This window comes from Prorops nasuta, unplaced genomic scaffold (assembly GCF_024137725.1).
Source record: "Prorops nasuta isolate Cenicafe-Biocafe unplaced genomic scaffold, Cenicafe_Pnas_1.2 PNAS00007, whole genome shotgun sequence".
Classification (NCBI taxonomy): domain Eukaryota; kingdom Metazoa; phylum Arthropoda; class Insecta; order Hymenoptera; family Bethylidae; genus Prorops; species Prorops nasuta.
Window position 1 is genome coordinate 5,455,762 of NW_027116804.1, and position 22,176 is coordinate 5,477,937.

Consider the following 22,176-nt stretch of genomic DNA (forward strand, 5'->3'; position numbering starts at 1 on the left):
ACGTGAAACCTGAGCATGCTGAGCATCTGCTTGCTACTGTATATAGCAACATTAAGATCGTTGGACGTACCAAGTTCAAGGCTGGTGATTTCGTGCGAATCAGTAAATACATAAATGCGTTTGCTAAAGGTTACACACCGAACTGGACTACTGAAATATTTCAAATTACAAAAGTGCAAAGGACAAATCCTGCCACGTATCTACTTAGAGATTCTCGTGGTACAGACATACATGGTGGATTTTATGAATATGAACTTTTAAAAACAGCTAATCCTGATGTATACTTGGTAGAGAAGATATTGCGTAAGAAAGGGAATAAGGTATTTGTAAAATGGTTAGGAATGGATAAAACGCATAATTCGTGGATAAATAAGAATAATGTTTTGTAATAATAATAATAATAATTTATGTAATATAATATAATACAATAAATACAGCTATTAAAATCTACTCTTTTAACCTATAATGTCCCCAAGGTAGAGTCGCTACAGAACCGGGTGTTATGTGACGTTTATCGTCATACGGACTGAGAGCAATTTTTCGCTGAGTAGTGGAAAACACCTTGTGCAATTTCGAACGAATTAAATTTTGGTTACGGGACTGTACGGTGAAATTATCCAAACAATCCTTGTAGTCGTCAAAAGTTATGTTTCTATCGATAACATAACCTTTGACCCCCTTAGCCTTTTTGGTAATTTTCGTACAGTCCTGCACCTTAAAGGTATACATTTTCGCTCTCAGTCCAACGAACTCGGTCATGATCTTTCCATTGTTCTCATCCTTCATTAGCCCAGGCACTTTTTTATTGACTAGAGGTAAGCCGTACCGATTATCAGGAGGGTAATCGCTGGTGTCGAATTTGACCAGATCACGTTTCATGACCGAGTAAACATCGTCACACTCGATACTGTACACTAGACTGTCCGTGTCGGTATACATCGCTTTACATTTACTGCCGAATGTAGGAAGCATATAATCGTAATGGAATTCATACAGACAGGTCTTTGAAATATCTAAAATGCTCATGCCTACGTACATGGGCTTATCAAACTTCGCGGATAATTTCGACAATTGAATAGCGACCAAATTCTCTTTAAATATCGCACGACTGTGAAAATTCGGTTTGGAAATCAACGCTTCCGCCCCGTATCTTCCCTCCCACTTGGTTACGAGCCTCACGTCAACTCTATTCCTAACATTTTCCATAGTCTTACCAAATACTGCATTGTTCATTAGCTTGAAGAGATTCTTCTCGAAATCGTTTTTCGAGGCTGTCCGCAAGCGTGTATTTAATTCGATATACGCCTTCAGCCAGGTGGACTGCCGGAACTTTAAACCGCGATAAATGCGTTTTAAGACGATACCGTTACGTATACACTGCTGTAGAGCACGGTAGTGTATCACATAACGCGTCTTATCGTCGACGGTTGCGAGCAGTTTCTCCTGGTGTGAACCTGGCGGCTTCTCACGCACCGGGCAGAATGGTAGATCGGAGTGTTTGTCGTGAAGCTCGCGTGGATATTCCAAGTTCACCTCCAAAATATAGCCTTCGGACGAATCCTCGGACACATTAAGGATGTCGAGATTGGCAGCGTCATCGATCCATTGGAAACCGTGGGTTGGCAACGGTTGACACATTGCCCATCCATATAGATTATTAACGTCGTAATACATCAAGTATTTCGACGGTTCCGCCGGATCGTAGTTTCGCATGTACCGATTGTTGGCCCTCTCATAGCGGTGGGAGCACTGGCTCAAACCACCGCGTATACCGCGTTCAATAAAAAGCAACATGTCCACATCGGTGAAGAGTTCCAGACGGATTCCCGTATGCTTGAGCATCGCGTTCCAAGTGAAGCCTGGAAGCGTATAATAGTGAGCAGGATCTAAACTATAATTTTTCATGCAGCTATCGCGAAAACTCTCGAAAACATCGGCCAACAATAGGACATCGGTCTTTAAATAAAGATCGCTGTACTCCCCGAGTGTTGTCACAGAGAATTTGGTCCATACCTCTTTGGCATGATTAAATGCTTCTTCCGTGATATCGCTATCGGACAGTCTATTGTAGAACAACTCTCGTGCAGGTAAAACCGTTTCTTCCAAGCGAGTAATGTTATCCACATAATCGTAAGGAAAAATACCTTTTCTCGTAAGCAGGCTGAACTGTTCAATACTTAATTCCGAAAATTGTGACTCTAAATTTTTCAGCTGAGATCTATTCAGATATGAACTCAATTTATCCAAACTGGATGCCATAAATTTGAACGAATCGATGAATCTTAGCTGTATATTATACTTTCGCAGATATTTACTAAATGAAGTGTATTTTTCCTTATTTACAGGCAGCAAATTTACCGATCCCTCAAGCGTATTCACGATCGCCTCAAAAATAAAATGTGAATCATAGCCGGATAAATTATGGAATATTACGGGAATAACATGCGAGTCTTTAAAGTTTAAGTTGCAATTATTATGAGCTGGTCCTCTATATCTACCAGTTAGGTGATCATGATCGCGAATACGCACTTGATTTGGAAGAAACGGTTTTCCACAAATGTGACAATTAGGTTCACTGTAGTGCCGCGTAATTTCAACATCACTAAGAGTATTCATCGGTATTACAGTCTTCAATTTTTCGCTGACGATGCGTGCAATGCTCTCGAGCTCGCATACGAACCATTCGATGCAATTAGCACCTCGATGTGAATTATAACATGAGAGTGACGCATTGCGAGCACTTTTTAAATAATACCCTACACTAAAAGGTACAAGTTTCTGATAATCGTAACTATTTTTACTACTATTACTACTATTGTCAATTTTCTCTAGTAAGCATTCAAAGTCTGCATAGACGACAAACGGCACTCTTTCACTGTTCTTCTGGTTCTTAAAAGATACCCAACAGTCTTCTGCATTCTTTGGCAGTATGACACGGATATTGTCATTAAGCTGCACACAATCCCTCTCATGAACCTGAAGTTTATCTGCCGTATGAAAATAGTGTAGACAGCTAAACAAAAAAATGAATATGATTTTAGTATGAATATAATATTTATGTATACATATATTTGTACATCCATTACAAACCGTTCACAAATATGAATAGTATGTCCCCTTTTATTTGTCTGGTTGCTTATTAATCTAGAAAGATTTCGTATACATAGAAAGTGTGCATTTCCTTGGTCATCTGTGATAAGAAGGAGATTAACATGTCTCGATCGCTTCTTCTTCGTTAGCTGAAGAGGTGTGATGTTTATTTCAGTTTTGCTTTCATTTTCCTCCTCCTCCATTGTGAACACATTGACTGAAATGTCATTATCCGATTCAAATTTCGGGATCTGTTTCAGAGTGGTTGGAAAGGTTAAGCTTCCAACGTCTAAAACAGACCGATAATGCGGATAGGAGGATGTACGGTAGGTTTTGGCGGGTGATTTTGCAGGAAAAAGCGCTACCGTCACAGCCCATGCAAAACATGCACTATCCTCATTATCAATGTTTATCACAGCTCTTTTATGTATTATACTGGGTGGTAATTTGACTCCACATCCAGCACGCAGTGGATTATAATGATTTATATTGACTATCAAGTTCAATATTCTTTCCAAAGCCCATCCACTATCGCGTTCTTGAAACTCGCTCAAGTCATTCAATATTGTCTCTACAATATTTTGCCTATACCAATCGCTAAAATTATCAGTTTTATATAAAACATAATTTTTTGTACTAATGTTCTTATCATCACTAATATCCTTACTAATAAATTGTCCATTTAACACACAGTTTATTTTAACACAATTTACACTACAGAATACTTTATTTACACGGGTATGTACAATTTCTTGTGCATTTAACAGAAAATCACGTGGTTCTATATAATTTGAGTTTATCACCATACCACTGCATATTCGGCTATTAAACGCTGATTCAAGCTCCTCCCAAATGAGTCCTTCCGCTGCATTGGAGCCAGAACCAAATTTAATGAAACTCTTATCCTTTGCCGATCGGAGGAGGAGGCATTTAATGCTCGCGATCTCGGCAAAGTGTTTCTGTCGCGTACCTACTGAAGCATTTCGATCAATGTTTCTTAATTCCTGAATATAATCACGACATTCGCGAACCCATGTAGAGTATTCATCCTCTGTTCTAATTGAGCTAAACTTTTTTCGAAGTTCGGTATACATTTTGTAAATGTATGATCACTGGAAGATCTCTGATAAGTTGCTTCGTGTCCAACAATAAATCGCTGGGTGAAACTATAATGAAACTTTTCACCCGCGATGAATCTTTTTATAATTCGTATGAAGATGAAATTTGATATACTTAGTCATCTATTTATGTGTATGTGTGAATGTTAAAATCGTTTGAAAATGGAAAAAAATCAGGTATCAGATATCCAATATGCTGATTCTTTATTTTAAACACGTGCCGTGAATCAGAACAATAAGAATACTGCAGGAGTTTGATACAATAATGCAAATTGAATTTTCAAGCTGATTTATTTATTCCTTCTTTTTCTCATACATAAATTTCATATAATAAACATTCCTCAACGCACACATAATATTATGGTTTAGACATGTAGGTAGGTGTGTATTGCTATTACTATCTTTCAGTCTAAAATCACCCCACTCATATTCATCGATATCGCTTATAACAAAATCGCAGATATTACTAAGCCAATTCTTCTTTTCGAGTCCCTTCACGAAAATCTCTTCATCCTCATTTGAACTCACATATTTCCTTATAACCTCTTTGTATCTATAGTAAGGCGAATAACCATCCATCCAATTTAAACCGTGATGATTATAATATAACCAGCTAGATCGAATGAAAAACAAGAAACTTATCACTTAAAAAGATATATATTTGGAAAATCAATTATACTTACTTTGATTGCTTTATCTCCGCCTCATTTAACCATGTATATGGAAACGGTGGTGAAAATAAAATGTGAAACACTTTTCCATCGCGTAAGACTGCAAATTCCTTCACTATGAATGATTTATCTTTCAATCGAAAACCTTGAAAATCCACAAATGTTGGAGCCATCGTTTCAATCTTCAGGATTTTTTGGACAAATTGTGTTAAACTGTTGTCCCTGCTCCCTCAACCGATTTATTTACTCGAGAGAGAGAGAGAGAGAGTACTGGACAGTAAGTTGCACCCCGAGCACTCAATGAATAAATCAAATATTTGCACATGCTATTATATATTAGTTTAAAAATTGCTGAGCTATGGAAAAAAAGCAACACACTCAGCTACATTTAGGGTAAAGGGGGCTCAGCGGGGTCAGTAATATGCTGCAAAGATTCAAGGTTATGCGAGCGAAAAAATCAACGCAGGGGGAATCTGTTTTACCATCTAGGAAACTGCTTTTACCAACTGGGGCCTGAAGTCAGAGGAGTGGGGGTGTGACGTCAAAATGCTGCAAGTATCCTCCCGCACCCCCGCAACCCTCTCGCCTCTACCTGCTGCGAGCTCACGTGGAGCCTCCGATTTCCCCCACCACCACCGCTTAGCACTTCTTGGCTCCCCCCACTACCTCGCAACCAGGCTCAGCCGAGTGGACAGGAGTGGGGGGGGGGGGGGGCTAGAATCGGCATAGTATGTCTACTAACGCTATTTTGGTTTGCAAACTTCGTTGACTGATTTTCCTTAGGATTAAAAGCGTGTAGTTTTATAAATCATAAACAATGTGTTCGCGATCACCTCTTAATATGGAAAGGGAGAAAAGGGCTCAGCATAGAGAGGAAGTTACTGAGACAGTGAATGGTATACGTCGTGCAGTGGAGAACCTACCTTTTGGCGAATTGCTTGCTCAGCTTAGGGATAAAAGGCTGTCGGTCCAAGGGACCAATGCTAAATTACGAGACCGATTAGTGCGATATCGAGTTCGTCGGTACCTAGGACATGAAGCAGCTAAATGGAACGATCAACGAGATTTCCAGAGTGAAGACCCATTGGAGCTGGAAAGCGAGGCCACTGGAGAGGAATCCGAGGATCGAGTCATGGCGGCAGCCGAAGTGGCTACTCTGGCACTGTAACTACGACAATAACTACCGTTACCACTGCTACTTCTGGAACAGTTACCTCTGCTTCCTTTTACCCCTCGATAGTGACATCAGCCCGGGTTTTGACGCCTGTGGTACCTAGCCTCTTGGAAGATACTTCTAGTCTTGAAGGAGGATTCGACACACAACGTTTCCTACCAATATATCACCCGGCTCCACATCCTGTTAGGACGAGTCACCGATTAATGGACCGAAGTCATGGAGGGCCAGAATTGGAGTTCGCCGGAGCAGCAACCGGCAACACTACAGACGTGGCCGAAATAGCTCTTCAAGCTATTAAGTACTTCCAGAAATTGACTTTGGACGCTCGTCAACGAGAAAGAGTCCAAGTTGAGGAAAAGGAAGCGAAGCCGAGATATACAGGTACCATAAGGAAACAGCAGCAGACCTGGAGGCAACCTGCGGAAAGAACCCAACCCGTGCGAACTAGGACCTCACGTAAAAAGAGGATAGAATCTGATCCGGAAGATAACTGTGATCGAACACGTCATTCTCCTCGGTTGGAAATTCATCACCGGACACGACTGGACACGCTATATCGGGAGGACTCGCATTATCAAGCGACTCAAGGCCAAGGACGTCGGGACAACGTATCACCCCGACATCAACATACTACTGAACGGTATGGATTGCCTAGCCTGTCCCGTTGCCAGAAAACAAAGGCTCGAAGGAGGAGGTCAGAAACATACTGTCCCCGAAACAGCCAAGTAAGGATACACGAGGAGGAGCGACAACGGTACTTGTCATCGGACAGTGACGATACAGAATCAAATACGGATTCTGATACTGAATCTGAAAGTGGACCAGACTCTGAAGCAGAACTTCCACAATCCTACAGGATATCAGAAGACAGAAGAAGATGGCGAAGAAACGGATACGGAAGTTCAGGAAGACGTGAAGATGGAGGCCGGAGAAGGGATCGATACAATCATTACTCAAACGATTCCGATATCTCCCATGTGTCTCCAGTACGAGGACATTATAGTAGCCGAACCAAAGCAGTGGACGCGCTTCATAAATGGCAGATAGCCTATAGTAACGAACGTAAAGAGAGTGCAGATTCTTTCATCTAGCGCTTGGAACGTTGCTATCAAGGCTCTGGTATTCACAGACGTCACCTATTGCACGCCTTGCCTGTAGTTTTAACGGACCAAGCGGAAAAGTGGTATCGGTTAGTCGGCCAGTATACAACTTCATGGTCGGACTTCATTAAAAACTTCAGGAAACGCTTCGCCAGTCGAGAAAATAATCGGAAAATACGCGAACAAGCTCGAAATCGGTTACAGGGAGAGCAGGAGAACATTGTAGAATTTGTGGAGAATATGGAAACGATATTTTCATATTTAGATCCTCCATTAAGTATCCACAAACGACTAAATATTATCTATGATAATCTGCGCCCTGCCTACTCACAACGGATACTTAGGAGTAAATTCACTTCTTTTGGAGGATTGATTCGCCTAGGCCAGGAACTGGAGGATCACTGGATGAAGGACAGGCGTAGGAAGGGGAATATGGCAAGTGAAGCTGTCCCCGTTCCAAGCGCCACTTACAGCGGAACCAGGCGTGGTGGAAATAAGTGTGCCGCCGTATCTAATGTGGATGAGCTAGACGAGGTTGTTGAAGGGGCTGCAGGTTCCAAACCACCTGAAAATAAGAAACCTCCGACATCACCGAAAAAGAAGAAGGGTAAAAGAGCAAGAAGGCTTCTAATGCCACCGCGGCTATTGCGGGAGGCTCGCTCCCAACCTCTTCGGTATCGTTGCAGATTAATAATCTTCCAGAGACTGGAAATCCCGCCAACCGGGTAATCAAAGTACCTGCCTCGAAGAAACCTCAATATATAGTGATCCAGATGACGACACCTCCAACTACGACGAATTCTACAAGTCCACCAGCTATATCTCAACCAGAAGCTAATAGGCCAACAGAGAGACCGAACCGAAATACACATCCATGCCATGACTGTAATCAGTTGGGGCATTGGGCCCCAGAATGTCCACGGCCTCGGCATCAAAATAGGCCATCTTCATTGGAAGCCAGGATAACACCTGAGGCCCAAAACTCTCGAGCTGGAACTTCGCCGGGAAACTAAAAGCTAAGCGGGAAGAACGGGTATCGTCCCCCTCCAACCGACCTACAGGAGACCCCATAAATGAACTTTTGCTATCATCTACCCAAGAGGAATCACGGCTGCTAGCTGACTGCCAATCGTTTACCGAAGAATCCTACCCATTAGTAATTGTAGCATCCCCGGGACGACCACGGACAAATCCTGCCAACAGGGTGGATCAAAACTTTTGAGGATATGTTCAGCTCAGCATAGAAGGTCAATCTGTTTATGGCCTAATCGACACTGGAGCAGAGCGCACAATATTAGGTGCCAACACTGCGCGAAGCCTATTACCTTATGCAAGCGATTATTCAAATTTTGGTGTTAAGCTTGCCGATGGGCAATCGTGCGCGGCTATTAAGGAATTATTTTTGCGATGGAATTTAAGCGACGAATCCGAAGAGTTTCCAGTTACTCTGGCTCCGTTTATAGCTGTGGACTGCGTCCTAGGAATTGATTTCTTACGGCGATTCGCTGTGAAATTAGACCCGAATGCACGCGTTTCGTGCGCCGGAGTAGGTCCTTCGCGTCTGTATATATTACCAGGCGAACCACCTACGAATCTTCGGGAAGGGTTAGGTGTAATAGCGAATGTTACTTATAATGATAATTTTGTTTAAACTTTTAGGTTTAGTGATAATAGACCTTATATGGTTATAAAAGTGTTAGGACATTGTATAAATGTTTTATTAGATACCGGTTCAGCGATATCGTATGTGGATAATAAACTTTTGTATATTCTTAACCCACTAATCGATCGATCTGCGTCTGGAGAAATGCATTTGGGAGATGGAAGTACTAGTGAAGTGCTAGGAACCGTACCCCTAGAAATGGATATTGACAGCAGTTGTCATACCATATATGTACGCGTAGCTCCCCAGCTGGACTATGAAGGCATCTTTGGAATGGACTTTATACAGAGGTTCGGACTACAAATGGATCTGGAAAGGTTTAGGTGGAGAATTCAAGGAGGACCCTGGCACAGTGATGCTAGATTGCGGACGCTAGCACTCCCCACCAAGCGTCCATCTACCCACCAATACATGAAGCCGTTCAGAGCGTCCATGTGAAACCCTGCTACTCGCTGCACAAACACCATTACTTGGGTGCATCTATGTTTCGGCCTTCGTCGCGTAACCTCGGTATGTCTCGACTGCGAGGGAGAGCGGTATAGTTTTCTCGGACCTCTCTCTCCCTCTCTCTCTCACATTCGCTTGCACCTAGCTTGAGCCGAATAACATAGGAAAGCGAAAGAATAACAAATATTATTACATATTTTATTTTAATATTTACGCGTTTGATATTAGCTTTATTGTAACACATATGTATATGTATATTATTTAATAGATTTATTAAAAACTTAATGTAAATAATTGTAAAGATTTGGAATTTTTTAATAAATGTTCAATGAGATATATATATATTATCCGGTTTATTATTTCTTAAACATTTATGGAAACATTAATATACCGAATATACTTACGCAATGTAGGAAGAAAAGGAATGGAAGAAAGGATAAAGACTAATTATTTTTTTTTTTTTTTTTTTTTTTTTTTAATGTTAAGGGGGAAATGCATTACGCATACCCATGATAGGTTATGTAGGACTCCATAGCAAATCAGTTAAAATAACTATTGTAATGTATACCTACTAAAACCCCCTTAACAATTCCTGGAAAAATAAATATTATACAATTGATCACATACTTAGAGAATTTGAATTTTAAATGTCTTTGCAAAGTAGGCGCTTCAAGCTATCCTTTAATTATTATCTTTGCAAAGTAGGCGCTTAAATAGCTATCCTTTAATTATTATCTTTGCAAAGTAGGCGCTTAAATAGCTATCCTTTAATTATTATCTTTGCAAAGTAGGCGCTTAAATAGCTATCCTTTAATTATTATCTTTGCAAAGTAGGCGCTTAAATAGCTATCCTGAAAATATTATCTTTGCAAAGTAGGCGCTTAAAGCACACCTTATTATAATGCAAAGATTATAAATTACACATTTAAAATAGAGAGACCTTCATATTACAAATCATAATTAATATCAATATTTACTTCGTCATTACTGTTATCATCAAGAGCACATAAATTTAATTGACTCTTTTTTCCTGGAGGTTTTGATGAATATAAGATGTCACTACACATAGCCTGTAAATGATCTCTTGTGACAGTCATTGTAAGAGATGTTTCTTTTTTAGATATTAATGCATATTTTATAACGCAAATGGAATTTAATGTTTCGTGCCCAAGTTTATTTCTCTTTCTCGTTTTGTTATCTGGCAATATAGAAAAGCACCTCTCTGCTTCTGCATTTGAGTGTGGAAGAGATCTGACTATATTTAACAATGATCGTAAGTGAGGATATTTTATTTCGTTATTGCAGGTTTTTACAAAGCATATTGCCTTCCACATATCATCGAAAGACAATTTAGACCAATAAGCTTTGACACTTGAGCTTTCCTCTGTATATAATGATATCCATTCTTGTTTAATACATTCATCATTGAAAATACCTAAACGACGGGAAATTTGCAATAATTTTAAACAAGTATTTTCTCGATCGTTATCAAATAATGCTATTTCTTTATTTAAAATGTTTAAATTTTGAAAGAAACTATCTGAAATAGGAAAACGATCACATATTTCTTGACTTGCTTTTATCAAGAAAGCTAAACAGTTTTGACGAATTAATGTCATTTGATCTGAAGAAAGTTTATTTTCTATTAATTTATTTTCCAGGTATTCTGCGCAATCAGAACCCAAATCTATTTTTTCAATGGGAAGCTGATTGTCCATCCTGGAAAAGTTTATATTACGCAAATTAGGTAAAAATATTTCTTTTTTTATAAGAGCAGGCTTCATAAATTTTTGTACAAAGAACATTAACAACTTAAAAGAAGCTTCGTACAACCTATGAATTTTGGTTTCGCGTGCTTGGAAAAAAGCATTAAAAGAATTAACTTTATTAAGCACGTGTTCGAGAAACAATAAATATGCTTTTGTTTCTATATCTTCCATTACAACCAGTAGCTGCTCTGCTTGAATTACTTTTTCTGCTACTTGCTCCAACAAAAATTTATGTAATGTATCCCACTCTTCTAAGATACGTTGGATACATTGATGACGCGATAGCCATCGGGTTTCAGCATATTTTAATATATTACTTGTTTCTCCCATAAAAGACATTTGAAAGTCTTTAAAAATCGCAGTTCTTTTTGGGCTTCCTCTTATAAAACCTACTAAATTTTTTATGAAGCTGCTGCATGCAGAGGGCAAAGCTTTAGATGCATTTGAGGCTACCAATGCACATGAGTGACAAATGCATGGCATTGTAACCAATAGTGGAGATTTCTTTAAAAGTTTCGTCTTGAACGAATCATTCCTTCCAATCATCACCGAAGCATTATCACAACCAAGACCAATAATATTTGATAATGGTATTTCTTTCTTAATAAGTTCATTGGAAAATGCATTAAATATCTTTTCCGCTGAACAATCACTTGCGTCCAAGTTGATTAATTGAAGCAAATCAGTTTGAACACACAATGATTTATTGTCGACATATCTAGTTAGCAGAGTCATCTTTTTTTCATTGCTAATGTCTGACGTTTCATCTACCAAAACTGAAAACTTTTGGTGCTTCAAAGTATCAGTTATTCGTCTCGTTTCATAGGGACATACAACATTATTAATAATATTAGTTAATTTTAATCTCCCTAGAAACATAGATTGCAAAATGCCTGGCTCTTTACCAATTTCCTGAAAGATATTTAATAACTCTCCACTATAAGAAAAAGGAATATTATGCTCTACAAAAAATGTTGCCAATTTAATTTCGGCCACTTTAACTCTATCGTTAAAGCTAAGCTTTTCCTCTGCAGAAGAAGTACTAGGAATTGTAAAATCCCGAACTTCTGAAATATTTAATTTTTTCATGTTTTCAACATGATTTTGGGCTTTACTATGTCTATCGACTTGCCATTTGCCAGACGCTAATGTTTTATTGCAGGCAACGCAAAACACCTTATCGGCATCATTTGGTACTTCCTGCAACCAAACTCTCCACTCAGGATGGTCATCAAACCATTCGTATTTAAATTTTTTAGGTCTATTTTTTGAGACCTTATCCTTTGAACTCATAATTTAAATACGATATGAACAATATTGCAGTACTCACAATTTGCAGTTCAGATGCCAAACAAGAAGCGGATATCCTTTGTAAAAAGAAAGCGCGCCTGTCACTGCCACCAAAGCACAAAAAGCGCTTAACTGTCACACAGATAATTTTCAAATTGTGTGTTTAAATTCACTTGAAAATGAATCACTCAAACAATGACATATACCCTTGTCACGATAAATTCTTTTCTCTATCACCAATAAAAGAAATGCACCAATTAATTACACGAATTCACTTGCTTCTATTTTGAAGGAAAAGAACTGTGTATTTATTCCTCGTACCTGTCACTATTAGCAATACTGGCTAATATACATCATAAACGACTTTGTGTAGAACGTGATAGCCATGTAGCTATATAAATAAGAAAGAGAGAGAGAGAGAGTGAAAGAGAAATATAACTCTTGATATGGAGAGAGAGAGAAAGAGAAATATAACTCTTGATATGGAGAGAGAGAGAAAGAGAGAGAAATATAACTCTTGATATGGAGAGAAAGAGAAAAGCGATCTAAAACAATTTTTGCATGAACATTTTGAATAAATTCCTTAATATTATTCATTATTACTGCAAATTAAAAGCAGAAATTAAAAAAAAAAATAAAAAGAAAAGTAGGATTCGATCCAGCGAACGCTAATTCTGTCGTTGTGCTTTCTGCCACTTCACCAATCATCCTTACTGATGTGCAAGTAAATTAATTATTGGTGCTTCAATTAAATTTACTTAACAATAACAAACATTATCTACCACTTTCTTGGCAACTCCAAGGAAGCTACAGCAACCGAAGTATGAAAAAAAATTTAACTTGACTTGTTCCCTGTCACAAGTTTAAAGTCACAGTCGATCAGTGTCCTTACTTTTGTACGCATCGCAGGGTTTGCAAATTTTTGTTCAATGTAAGTAATTTTACCTACAACATACATTATGTATTGTTAAATTTTGTGTACAAATTTGTTTATATTTCATTACATTAAAATAACTTCAAACTTTACTTAATTGTGATTACGTCTACAATAACTGTCAAAAGTATAACTTAGAGCCAACGAACTACTTTGTATTAATATTTCTTAAAATATTTTACAGAATGGCCAATGAAGGACAAGCGATGGAAAGTACGTAAATAGAAACCTTACTAATTAATTATTAACATTTGCAATAGGCATCTACAATAAATTTTTATTTATTACAGCTTACAACAGGCAACCCCTTAGCCTGGAAGCTCGCCTAAGGAGGCTGGAGGAGGCAATGGAGACCATTGGGCCCATCCTCAGGGAGCAGCAGGGGTTTGCGCGGGAGGTGAGGGAGTGGATGGCCAAGCATCCACCCCAGCAGCAGCTACAGCAACAGCAACAACAGCAGCAGCCGCAGCAGGAGCAGCAGCCGCAGCAGGAGCAGCAGCCGCAGCAGGAGCAGCAGCCGCAGCAGCAGCAGCAGCAGCAACAGCAGCCGCAACAGCAGCCGCAACAGCAGCCGCAACAGCAGCAGCAACGACAACAGCAGCAGCAACGACAGCAGCAGCAGCAACGACAGCAGCAACGACAGCAGCAACGACAGGTTGCTATTCTTGGCCGATCCAGACTTCAAGTAGGATTACAGGACCAACCCAATGTAAATCGTAAGTAGACTCTATTTTAAATACATAGCAAATATAAATATGCATATTTCTGTAACTCATTTATTTTTCATTTCAGAAAGAGGCATACGTGGAGGACGGGCACGAAGATTTTGGGTTGCTCCGAATGCTGAAAGAAGTTTGGGTCGGCACCAAGTTTATAGCAGAGGAGGAAGAGGTGGAAGGGGCGGAAGAGGTGCAACACGCGCACCGAATAATAGTGCTGGTGGTACTGCAGGTGGAAATCCACAACCTGTTTTTAATTTTAATTATTTTTAATAAAAATAATTAAAAATATTCGTGTCTTATATATTTATATTATTTTATCTTTCTCTCTTCCTTTTCCAACTTTTTAGTTAGTATTTCAGGTTTTCAATGGATGTATAAGAAATAATAAATTAAGTAATTTAAATATATATAATTATTTTAGCATTTATTAAAACCTTCCAATTCTTACAATTATTTATATTAATTTTAAAGTAAATCTACATATTAAATAATATACATACACATATGTTACAATCTAACAAATTTCAAACGCGTGAAATCAAATCAAAATACAAAATAATATTTGTTGTTCTCTCACTACCTTATGTCATTTGACTCAAGCTAGGCTAGGTATACCGTACAAGCGAACTCGAGAGAGGGAGAGAGAGGTCCGAGAAAACTATACCGCTCTCCCTCGCAGTCGAGACATACCGAGGTTACGCGACGAAGGCCGAAACATAGATGCACCCAAGTAATGGTGTTTGTGCAGCGAGTAGCAGGGTTTCACATGGACGCTCTGAACGGCTTCATGTATTGGTGGGTAGATGGACGCTTGGTGGGGAGTGCTAGCGTCCGCAATCTAGCATCACTGCTCCCCACCAAGCGTCCATCTACCCACCAATACATGAAGCCGTTCAGAGCGTCCATGTGAAACCCTGCTACTCGCTGCACAAACACCATTACTTGGGTGCATCTATGTTTCGGCCTTCGTCGCGTAACCTCGGTATGTCTCGACTGCGAGGGAGAGCGGTATAGTTTTCTCGGACCTCTCTCTCCCTCTCTCGAGTTCGCTTGTACGGTATACCTAGCCTAGCTTGAGTCAAATGACATAAGGTAGTGAGAGAACAACAAATATTATTTTGTATTTTGATTTGATTTCACGCGTTTGAAATTTGTTAGATTGTAACATATGTGTATGTATATTATTTAATATGTAGATTTACTTTAAAATTAATATAAATAATTGTAAGAATTGGAAGGTTTTAATAAATGCTAAAATAATTATATATATTTAAATTACTTAATTTATTATTTCTTATACATCCATTGAAAACCTGAAATACTAACTAAAAAGTTGGAAAAGGAAGAGAGAAAGATAAAATAATATAAATATATAAGACACGAATATTTTTAATTATTTTTATTAAAAATAATTAAAATTAAAAACAGGTTGTGGATTTCCACCTGCAGTACCACCAGCACTATTATTCGGTGCGCGTGTTGCACCTCTTCCGCCCCTTCCACCTCTTCCTCCTCTGCTATAAACTTGGTGCCGACCCAAACTTCTTTCAGCATTCGGAGCAACCCAAAATCTTCGTGCCCGTCCTCCACGTATGCCTCTTTCTGAAATGAAAAATAAATGAGTTACAGAAATATGCATATTTATATTTGCTATGTATTTAAAATAGAGTCTACTTACGATTTACATTGGGTTGGTCCTGTAATCCTACTTGAAGTCTGGATCGGCCAAGAATAGCAACCTGTCGTTGCTGCTGTCGTTGCTGCTGTCGTTGCTGCTGCTGTTGTCGTTGCTGCTGCTGTTGCGGCTGCTGTTGCGGCTGCTGTTGCTGCTGCTGCTGCTGCTGCGGCTGCTGCTCCTGCTGCGGCTGCTGCTCCTGCTGCGGCTGCTGCTGTTGTTGCTGTTGCTGTAGCTGCTGCTGGGGTGGATGCTTGGCCATCCACTCCCTCACCTCCCGCGCAAACCCCTGCTGCTCCCTGAGGATGGGCCCAATGGTCTCCATTGCCTCCTCCAGCCTCCTTAGGCGAGCTTCCAGGCTAAGGGGTTGCCTGTTGTAAGCTGTAATAAATAAAAATTTATTGTAGATGCCTATTGCAAATGTTAATAATTAATTAGTAAGGTTTCTATTTACGTACTTTCCATCGCTTGTCCTTCATTGGCCATTCTGTAAAATATTTTAAGAAATATTAATACAAAGTAGTTCGTTGGCTCTAAGTTATACTTTTGACAGTTATTGTAGACGTAATCACAATTAAGTAAAGTTTGAAGTTATTTTAATGTAATGAAATATAAACAAATTTGTACACAAAATTTAACAATACATAATGTATGTTGTAGGTAAAATTACTTACATTGAACAAAAATTTGCAAACCCTGCGATGCGTACAAAAGTAAGGACACTGATCGACTGTGACTTTAAACTTGTGACAGGGAACAAGTCAAGTTAAATTTTTTTTCATACTTCGGTTGCTGTAGCTTCCTTGGAGTTGCCAAGAAAGTGGTAGATAATGTTTGTTATTGTTAAGTAAATTTAATTGAAGCACCAATAATTAATTTACTTGCACATCAGTAAGGATGATTGGTGAAGTGGCAGAAAGCACAACGACAGAATTAGCGTTCGCTGGATCGAATCCTACTTTTCTTTTTATTTTTTTTTTTAATTTCTGCTTTTAATTTGCAGTAATAATGAATAATATTAAGGAATTTATTCAAAATGTTCATGCAAAAATTGTTTTAGATCGCTTTTCTCTTTCTCTCCATATCAAGAGTTATATTTCTCTCTCTTTCTCTCTCTCTCCATATCAAGAGTTATATTTCTCTTTCTCTCTCTCTCCATATCAAGAGTTATATTTCTCTTTCACTCTCTCTCTCTCTCTTTCTTATTTATATAGCTACATGGCTATCACGTTCTACACAAAGTCGTTTATGATGTATATTAGCCAGTATTGCTAATAGTGACAGGTACGAGGAATAAATACACAGTTCTTTTCCTTCAAAATAGAAGCAAGTGAATTCGTGTAATTAATTGGTGCATTTCTTTTATTGGTGATAGAGAAAAGAATTTATCGTGACAAGGGTATATGTCATTGTTTGAGTGATTCATTTTCAAGTGAATTTAAACACACAATTTGAAAATTATCTGTGTGACAGTTAAGCGCTTTTTGTGCTTTGGTGGCAGTGACAGGCGCGCTTTCTTTTTACAAAGGATATCCGCTTCTTGTTTGGCATCTGAACTGCAAATTGTGAGTACTGCAATATTGTTCATATCGTATTTAAATTATGAGTTCAAAGGATAAGGTCTCAAAAAATAGACCTAAAAAATTTAAATACGAATGGTTTGATGACCATCCTGAGTGGAGAGTTTGGTTGCAGGAAGTACCAAATGATGCCGATAAGGTGTTTTGCGTTGCCTGCAATAAAACATTAGCGTCTGGCAAATGGCAAGTCGATAGACATAGTAAAGCCCAAAATCATGTTGAAAACATGAAAAAATTAAATATTTCAGAAGTTCGGGATTTTACAATTCCTAGTACTTCTTCTGCAGAGGAAAAGCTTAGCTTTAACGATAGAGTTAAAGTGGCCGAAATTAAATTGGCAACATTTTTTGTAGAGCATAATATTCCTTTTTCTTATAGTGGAGAGTTATTAAATATCTTTCAGGAAATTGGTAAAGAGCCAGGCATTTTGCAATCTATGTTTCTAGGGAGATTAAAATTAACTAATATTATTAATAATGTTGTATGTCCCTATGAAACGAGACGAATAACTGATACTTTGAAGCACCAAAAGTTTTCAGTTTTGGTAGATGAAACGTCAGACATTAGCAATGAAAAAAAGATGACTCTGCTAACTAGATATGTCGACAATAAATCATTGTGTGTTCAAACTGATTTGCTTCAATTAATCAACTTGGACGCAAGTGATTGTTCAGCGGAAAAGATATTTAATGCATTTTCCAATGAACTTATTAAGAAAGAAATACCATTATCAAATATTATTGGTCTTGGTTGTGATAATGCTTCGGTGATGATTGGAAGGAATGATTCGTTCAAGACGAAACTTTTAAAGAAATCTCCACTATTGGTTACAATGCCATGCATTTGTCACTCATGTGCATTGGTAGCCTCAAATGCATCTAAAGCTTTGCCCTCTGCATGCAGCAGCTTCATAAAAAATTTAGTAGGTTTTATAAGAGGAAGCCCAAAAAGAACTGCGATTTTTAAAGACTTTCAAATGTCTTTTATGGGAGAAACAAGTAATATATTAAAATATGCTGAAACCCGATGGCTATCGCGTCATCAATGTATCCAACGTATCTTAGAAGAGTGGGATACATTACATAAATTTTTGTTGGAGCAAGTAGCAGAAAAAGTAATTCAAGCAGAGCAGCTACTGGTTGTAATGGAAGATATAGAAACAAAAGCATATTTATTGTTTCTCGAACACGTGCTTAATAAAGTTAATTCTTTTAATGCTTTTTTCCAAGCACGCGAAACCAAAATTCATAGGTTGTACGAAGCTTCTTTTAAGTTGTTAATGTTCTTTGTACAAAAATTTATGAAGCCTGCTCTTATAAAAAAAGAAATATTTTTACCTAATTTGCGTAATATAAACTTTTCCAGGATGGACAATCAGCTTCCCATTGAAAAAATAGATTTGGGTTCTGATTGCGCAGAATACCTGGAAAATAAATTAATAGAAAATAAACTTTCTTCAGATCAAATGACATTAATTCGTCAAAACTGTTTAGCTTTCTTGATAAAAGCAAGTCAAGAAATATGTGATCGTTTTCCTATTTCAGATAGTTTCTTTCAAAATTTAAACATTTTAAATAAAGAAATAGCATTATTTGATAACGATCGAGAAAATACTTGTTTAAAATTATTGCAAATTTCCCGTCGTTTAGGTATTTTCAATGATGAATGTATTAAACAAGAATGGATATCATTATATACAGAGGAAAGCTCAAGTGTCAAAGCTTATTGGTCTAAATTGTCTTTCGATGATATGTGGAAGGCAATATGCTTTGTAAAAACCTGCAATAACGAAATAAAATATCCTCACTTACGATCATTGTTAAATATAGTCAGATCTCTTCCACACTCAAATGCAGAAGCAGAGAGGTGCTTTTCTATATTGCCAGATAACAAAACGAGAAAGAGAAATAAACTTGGGCACGAAACATTAAATTCCATTTGCGTTATAAAATATGCATTAATATCTAAAAAAGAAACATCTCTTACAATGACTGTCACAAGAGATCATTTACAGGCTATGTGTAGTGACATCTTATATTCATCAAAACCTCCAGGAAAAAAGAGTCAATTAAATTTATGTGCTCTTGATGATAACAGTAATGACGAAGTAAATATTGATATTAATTATGATTTGTAATATGAAGGTCTCTCTATTTTAAATGTGTAATTTATAATCTTTGCATTATAATAAGGTGTGCTTTAAGCGCCTACTTTGCAAAGATAATATTTTCAGGATAGCTATTTAAGCGCCTACTTTGCAAAGATAATAATTAAAGGATAGCTATTTAAGCGCCTACTTTGCAAAGATAATAATTAAAGGATAGCTATTTAAGCGCCTACTTTGCAAAGATAATAATTAAAGGATAGCTATTTAAGCGCCTACTTTGCAAAGATAATAATTAAAGGATAGCTTGAAGCGCCTACTTTGCAAAGACATTTAAAATTCAAATTCTCTAAGTATGTGATCAATTGTATAATATTTATTTTTCCAGGAATTGTTAAGGGGGTTTTAGTAGGTATACATTACAATAGTTATTTTAACTGATTTGCTATGGAGTCCTACATAACCTATCATGGGTATGCGTAATGCATTTCCCCCTTAACATTAAAAAAAAAAAAAAAAAAAAAAAAAAATAATTAGTCTTTATCCTTTCTTCCATTCCTTTTCTTCCTACATTGCGTAAGTATATTCGGTATATTAATGTTTCCATAAATGTTTAAGAAATAATAAACCGGATAATATATATATATATCTCATTGAACATTTATTAAAAAATTCCAAATCTTTACAATTATTTACATTAAGTTTTTAATAAATCTATTAAATAATATACATATACATATGTGTTACAATAAAGCTAATATCAAACGCGTAAATATTAAAATAAAATATGTAATAATATTTGTTATTCTTTCGCTTTCCTATGTTATTCGGCTCAAGCTAGGTGCAAGCGAATGTGAGAGAGAGAGGGAGAGAGAGGTCCGAGAAAACTATACCGCTCTCCCTCGCAGTCGAGACATACCGAGGTTACGCGACGAAGGCCGAAACATAGATGCACCCAAGTAATGGTGTTTGTGCAGCGAGTAGCAGGGTTTCACATGGACGCTCTGAACGGCTTCATGTATTGGTGGGTAGATGGACGCTTGGTGGGGAGTGCTAGCGTCCGCAATCTAGCATCACTGGTGGGGAGTGCTAGCGTCCGCAATCTAGCATCACTGCCCTGGCATCCATTTATCCCGACCCCGATTCGTGGCTTTGGGACTCAAGGATCTAAGCCTGACTGTGCCGCATTGGAAGAAATTTCAAGGTCTCAACAGGATATTCTAGAAGAGTTCCGAAGAACGCGTGAGCAGCCCGTCCAAGAGGTATCAAAAATTACTCCTCTAGTCAAACACCAAATAGTGATCGAGGGAAGTGCGCCCATACGCCAGCGTGCTAGGCGAATTTCTCCAAAATTATATGAATTTGTTCATCAAGAAGTGGATCGTCTATTAGCGACAGAAGTTATCAAGCCCTCCCAAAGTTCTTGGGCTAGTTGTCCGGTACTAGTACCTAAACCTAATGGAAAACGTAGGTTTTGTATTGACTATCGAGCCGTTAATGCAGTCACCAAAAGGGATGCGTATCCTATACCACATATAAAAGCCATATTAGACAAATTGCGATCAGCCAAGTATATATCTACGTTGGATCTTAGCCAGGCATACTTCCAGGTGGAATTGGAAGAAGCTAGTAAGGAAGTGACCGCATTTATAGTTCCAGGGAAAGGCCTCTATCAGTTTCGACGCATGCCCTTTGGTTTGACTAACGCGCCGGCAACGTTCCAACGATTAATGGATCGGCTCATAGGACCCGAATTAGATCCGGTGGCGTTTGCTTATTTAGACGATGTCATAATTGTAACGGAGACTTTTGACAAGCATATGCATTGGTTAGCACGAATCGTATCCATTATCCAACGCGCCAACTTAGAAATTAATTGGGAGAAAAGTAAGCTCTGTCGAGCCGAAGTACCTTTCCTTGGCTACCTAGTAAATAGAAACGGTCTTTGCGTGGACCCAGAGAAGGTGCGCCCCATCATTGAGTATCCACTTCCCATAAACTTGAAACAGCTTCGAAGGTTCTTGGGAATGGTTGGGTGGTATTCGAAATTTTTACAGGACCTTGCTGATATCAAGATACCGTTAGTGACCCTGTGAAAAAAGGATGTTAAGTGGCACTGGGACCAGGAACAGACTGAGGCTTTTGAAAAGTTAAAAATAGCCTTGTGTGAAGCTCCCGTGTTGGCACGACCAGACTTCACAAAACCCTTTATACTACAGACAGATGCTAGTGATTTCGCGATCGGGGCAGTTTTGGTTCAAAATTTCGAAGGCCAAGAACATCCTATAGTATATATAAATCGCGTACTTAGTTCGGCTGAAAAGAAGTATACTGTCACCGAGAAAGAATGTTTAGCTGTCATCTGGGCCATTAAGAAATTACGGCCATATTTGGAGGGTTATCAGTTTACAGTAATAACAGACCACAGTAGTCTCAGGTGGCTCCACAATTTGAAGGACCCTACCGGCCGTTTAGCTCGGTGGGCACTAGCTATGCAAGCCCACGACTATACTAATTTACATCGGAGAGGAGTCCTGCCCCAAGTCCAAAATGCTTTGTCTCGGGCCATGGAATCAGTAACTTTAGGAACCACTGAAGTGGATGCTGCCGTAGCCGCTGCTGAAGAAGTCATCCCGGATCGATGGTACGTACAGCGTATTGCCAATATCAAGAAACACCCTCGGACATACCCCGACTGGAAGGTAACGGAAGGACGCCTGTACTGTCACAAACCGAATCCAGTCCGCGAGATGCTGGGAGAAGATTGGGACGCCTGGAAGTTGGTTCTGCCTGAAGGGAAAAGGCACAATGCTCTTAAGATAGCTCATGACGACCC

The 22,176-nt window shown here is 38.5% G+C and overlaps 3 protein-coding genes across 3 annotated transcripts; 1 reads left to right on the forward strand and 2 right to left on the reverse strand.

Moving 5' to 3' along the window:
* Positions 1 to 447: 447 nt before the first annotated feature.
* Positions 448 to 1,026, reverse strand: LOC136774951 (uncharacterized). The gene has a single exon (XM_066729425.1). It carries the CDS (start codon positions 1,024 to 1,026, stop codon positions 448 to 450), a length of 579 nt encoding a protein of 192 aa, XP_066585522.1.
* Positions 1,027 to 10,104: 9,078 nt separating this feature from the next.
* On the reverse strand, positions 10,105 to 12,712 carry LOC136774952 (SCAN domain-containing protein 3-like). The gene is made up of 4 exons (XM_066729426.1): positions 12,666 to 12,712; positions 12,366 to 12,429; positions 10,244 to 12,316; positions 10,105 to 10,158 (listed from the first exon to the last, which is right to left on the reverse strand). The coding sequence occupies exons 1-4, from the start codon at positions 12,710 to 12,712 to the stop codon at positions 10,105 to 10,107; spliced, it is 2,238 nt and encodes a 745-aa protein (XP_066585523.1).
* A 4,162-nt stretch (positions 12,713 to 16,874) lies between these two features.
* Positions 16,875 to 19,482, forward strand: LOC136774953 (SCAN domain-containing protein 3-like). The gene is made up of 4 exons (XM_066729427.1): positions 16,875 to 16,921; positions 17,158 to 17,221; positions 17,271 to 19,343; positions 19,429 to 19,482. Exons 1-4 carry the CDS (start codon positions 16,875 to 16,877, stop codon positions 19,480 to 19,482), a joined length of 2,238 nt encoding a protein of 745 aa, XP_066585524.1.
* The last annotated feature ends 2,694 nt before the right edge of the window (positions 19,483 to 22,176 follow it).